The sequence below is a fragment of the Bombus bifarius genome, unplaced genomic scaffold (genome assembly GCF_011952205.1).
Source record: "Bombus bifarius isolate JDL3187 unplaced genomic scaffold, Bbif_JDL3187 scf7180000008683, whole genome shotgun sequence".
Taxonomy (NCBI): domain Eukaryota; kingdom Metazoa; phylum Arthropoda; class Insecta; order Hymenoptera; family Apidae; genus Bombus; species Bombus bifarius.
This window is the reverse complement of record NW_022884787.1, coordinates 1943-6798: the sequence shown is the minus strand read 5'-3', so window position 1 is coordinate 6798 and position 4856 is coordinate 1943. Positions and strand designations below refer to the sequence as shown.

The following is a 4856-nucleotide window of genomic DNA, read 5'->3' as shown; positions in this document are numbered from 1 at the left end:
GATGAGCGCGGAATCTAATTAATATACAAAATAGATCTTCCTGTAACTTGGGTCCTGTGTGAAGTGTACCGTTTAAGGAGGTTCCGGTAGTGCTTGGTGCCGATCCGTCGAAAACTACACGGAGTTTGGTGGTTTGACTCGATGCTTTGGTCACGCCATGATGGGGTAAATAGTATCCGTTATCGTCGGAGTGGTTGTCATTGACCTTCGTCATGTGTCCCAATGCCAGGTATTCCTGTATTACCGTTCGATATTCTGATTCGAAGCGTTTGTCGTGCTGGAATCGGCGATTGAGTGAGGCGAGTCGTTTACTCGCCAGCGTTTTAGAGGATCCGAGTGACTGAAGCTGATCGTTGAAAGGTAGAGCGACGATGTATCGTCCTTCGCTGGTGCGTCGGGTGTGGATTTGGAAGTGTTCTTCGCATCGTCGATCTGCCTCTGAGATATGTTTAATTGAGGGTCCTTCATCGATTTCCCAAAACCGCGCGAGATCTGCTTGTAAAGTCGTCGTGGATGTGTGAAATATGTTTGTCGCGGTTTGGGAAGTTGGGCTCCCCCCGATTACCCATCCGAATCGCGTCTTTTGCAGACGCAGTCCAGGCTCGTCTGGCTGCGTGAGGTTGACTTGTCCCACACACATCGACGCGAGTGTTGAACCTGAGCTTAGTAGTACATCTATCGGAGCTGGTAAATGAAATCGTGGATCGGCCAATTTGAGATTTTTTGGTATCTCAAGTGTCGAACGATCGATGGGTTCGCTGGGAATTGAGGTTGATATGGTTGGAATGATAAGGAACGTTAATGTCCGCGTGTATGTACCGTCAGTGGAAGTGATCGTGGCCGTGATGTGTCGCTTAGAAGTCGTTGTCAAGGTATCTAGAGCTCCGATTGGGACCGAACATTTGTTTTGCCTTATCTTTAGCGATTTTGCTAATTCCTCGGTAATGAAATTCATACTGGATCCGGTGTCGAGCAACGCTCGACAACGGATTGGTTGATGTTTATCATTCAAAATGTTAATCTGCGCTGTGAGGACTAGATCATTGAACCGTAATTCGGATGCTATTGGTCTGATATGTTCGGTCATCAACGGAGTCGTCGATCGTCGGCGTCATTGGTTGTGTGTTCGTTTGTCAATGGGCGGTGGACTTGGAGACGCGGCTGTTCGTGGTGTTTCCGATCTGTGGTCTGTTGTGTGCCTTTTGCAACGAGTGGGTGATACGTAGGGTGGCAAAGAAGGTGTTGTGGATCGGCTATTTGATGGGGAAGATTTCGGGCTGGACGTGCTGGAACGAGACCCTGAATGGCGTTTTGTCCTGTGCAGCATTGTATGATGTCGTTCTCCGCATACGCGACATGATCCTGCGAAACAATGCCGCGTTGTGTGCCCTTTCCCGAGGCAGTTGACGCATAGTGATGCTCTTTTGACCTCCCGAATACGTTCGCGAAGGGATTTGGTTTTGAAGGTGTCACATTTCCAAATGGGGTGTGGTCCTTGACAGGTGGGGCATGTTGGATTAACCTGTGTCGCCGTAAGTGCATGCCCTCGTGATGCGCGTTGACGGACCGGAGTAGTTTGTTCCGGTGATTCTCTTGTTTGTCTGACCGTGGTGATCGGTCTGGAGCTTCGTGCTAATCTCTCTAGGAAGTTTAGTAAGTGAATGTACGGAGGCACCTCGTTATTGGGCAGCGTCATTTCCCATTGCTTTTGGATACTCAGTGGTATTTTAGAGAGGATGAGGCTGGTGAGCACAGCACTGGTATCGGGGTAGGAGTCTCCTAATTTGTTCAATGCATATATGTGTTGTTTGAATGTGTGGACTAAGCGCCTTAATTCCGTTGGAGATTCCTTCGTTATCTTTGGATAATCAATTATTGCCATGCAGTGACTGAAAGCTGTGTATCGTGGACATTCGAAACTCTCCTTGAGAACGGCTATAGCCTGACTGTAATTTACATTGCTAAGGGGTAACGCGTTTAAACAATCGGCTGCTTCTCCTTGCAGGGCGGACTGCAGGTAATGGAATTTCTGTATGTCAGTGAGACTAGGATTTTTATCGATTGTGGAGGAAAAGGTGTCATAAAAAGTGTTCCATTTTTCTAAGCTTCCGTCAAAAGTAGGGAGCCGAAGATCTGGTAATTTAATGGATATCGGATTTAAACTTGCGGATGATGCACAGGTTGGAGGGTTTATGGATGTCGACGGCGAAGCTGTTCGCGCGTTCCTCAGAAGATTTTGTAGCCTTGTATCTACCGCGACGTACTGATCCCTTATTTCGAAGCCGCGCACTTGTTCCTCCTCGTCCAATACTTCTAATTCGAGTTGGATCGCTTCGAATTGACTCGCAACTTCGGTCAGTTGTTTCTCGTAATTCGTTAATAAGGAGTTTTGCTGACTCCCGGATTGCTCGTACTCATCCAGTCGGGTCGATAAGTATGTGAATCGGCCGCCACAATAGCCTCGTCTCCGACGCAGGGAGATGAGTTGGTCTTCGCTCGTCATCGTTGCCGAGGATAGGAGATGGTCGAAATAAGGAACGAGCTTACCTTACTGTCGTGCGGCGTGAGGTCGCGTGTATGTTTGGTGAGGAACGCCTTGTTCCTTCCCGACGGCCACTCGTTCGGTTGTATTGTTAAGTTGTGAAATTCGTTGCGTTGATGACTGTCCAGCTGCGGCGGAAGGCTGCGTGGTTGCGTTCCCTTGCCAATGGGATGTGCTTCTTCGAAGGTGACGCGCCTGACGTCACTGGTTTCGCTGTAGTGGTTGCTCCCGCTCCCGCTGCTGGTTTTGATAAAGTCACGTGGCACTGTGTGGTCACTGGTAAGTGCACTCTTCACTGGCACGTGATCCGGCTCGAAGGACCAAAATGTTACGACCGTTCGCGGAAAGACGTGATCGCGAGATAGCACGTCAACGAGAGTTGTAAATTCTCGCTACGATTATGTTAATCGACGCCGCGAAATAGTCGTTCCCCTGTTTCGTTTAGGACAACAGAGGTGGTTTAATGAATATAGCACTGTGTTAACACTAATAAATTAACGTTTATTTCAACAACTTATTAATTAGAAGGATATAAATGGAACAACAAAAGAAATGTAACTACGTAATGCGCGATATAAGATATGTATTGACAGTTTGGCTTCTCGAAACGTTCTGCTCGCCTTTCGATTTTTTCCGTTTTTTCTGGAAGGCGACCCCCACTACGTTCGGATCACGCCACATTCTTTTACGCCGGATAAAATAACGGCCACGAATCGAAGTTTCTGGAGGTCGCCCTGCTTAATAAACTATGCGCTTGCCACTACAATGTTTGTTTGTCGGGCAGCCGCGACGATCCGCCCGCGACATTGTAGTGCCGCGACCGACGGTTAAGAATATGATCTATGGCAAGCCGCATGGCGTAACACTGGACGTCATTTCCTTCCCGTTGGAGATATTTCGACGTTTAAGCGCTCGTTGAACTCCATTTTACACTGCAAATGCAACGCACTATCTTTTAAACGTCGAAACAAGCCAAATAGCTCGCAAATCGCGAAGATTTCGTCGATTTTGCAGAAAACTAACTGTCATTACCTTCCCGTTGGAGATATTTCAACGTTTAAGCGCTCGTTGAACTCCATTTTAGACTGCAAAGGTAATGCACTACGGCTTGGGCGTCGAATCAAGCGAAACTGGTCGCAAATCGCGACGATTTCGTCGATTTTGACGAAAACAAACTGTCATTTCTATCCCGTTTGAAATATTTCGACGTTTAAGCGCTCGTTGAACTCCATCTTAGACTGCAAATGCAATGCACTACCGTTAAAGCGTCGAAACAAGCAAAATAGCTCGCAAATCGCGACGATTTCGTCGATTTTGACGAAAACTAACTGTCATTTCCATCCCGTTTGAAATATTTCGACGTTTAAGCGCTCGTTGAACTCCATTTTACACTGCAAAAGTAATGCACTACCGTAAAAGAGTAGATACAAGCAAAATAGCTCGCAAATCGCGATGATTTCGTCGATTTTGAAGAAAACTAACTGTCATTTCCGTCTCGTTGGAGATATTTCGACGTTTAAGCGCTCGTTGAACTCCATTTTACACTGCAAATGCAATGCACTACCGTTTAAGCGTCGCAACAAGCAAAATAGCTCGCAAATCGCGACGATTTCGTCGATTTTGACGAAAACTAACTGTCATTTCCATCCCGTTGGAGATATTTCGACGTTTAAGCGCTCGTTGAACTCCATTTTACACTGCAAATGTAGTGCACTACAGTTTAAGAGTCGAAACAAGCAAAATAGCTAGCAAGTCGCGAAGATTTCGTCGATTTTGACGAAAACTAACTGTCATTTCCTTCCCGTTGGAGATATTTCGACGTTTAAGCGCTCGTTGAACTCCATTTTGCACTGCAAATGCAATGCATTACCATTTAAGCGTCGAAACAAGCAAAATAGCTGGCAAATCGCGAAGATTTCGTCGATTTTGACGATAACTAACTGTCATTTCCTTCCCGTTGGAGATATTTCGACGTTTAAGCGCTCGTTGAACTCCATTTTACACTGCAAATGCAACGCACTAACTTTTAAACGTCGAAACAAGCCAAATAGCTCGCAAATCGCGAAGATTTCGTCGATTTTGCAGAAAACTAACTGTCATTACCTTCCCGTTGGAGATATTTCAACGTTTAAGCGCTCGTTGAACTCCATTTCACAGTGCTAATGCAATGCACAACCATTTAAGCGTCGAAACAAGCAAAATATCTCGCAAATCGCGAAGATTTCGATTATTTGGACGAAAAATAGCCGTCATTTCCTTCCCGTTGGAGATATTTCGACGTTTAAGCGCTCGTTGAACTCCATTTCACAGTGCT

General features: G+C 46.2%; 1 protein-coding gene across 1 annotated transcript; it reads right to left on the bottom strand.

Moving 5' to 3' along the window:
• Positions 1 to 1111: 1111 nt before the first annotated feature.
• LOC117213321 lies at positions 1112 to 2011 on the bottom strand (the record flags this gene model as incomplete). Its single annotated transcript, XM_033458681.1, has 1 exon — positions 1112 to 2011. A coding segment is annotated over one exon (900 nt), but the record flags the coding sequence as incomplete, so codon positions are not given.
• Positions 2012 to 4856: the final 2845 nt, after the last annotated feature.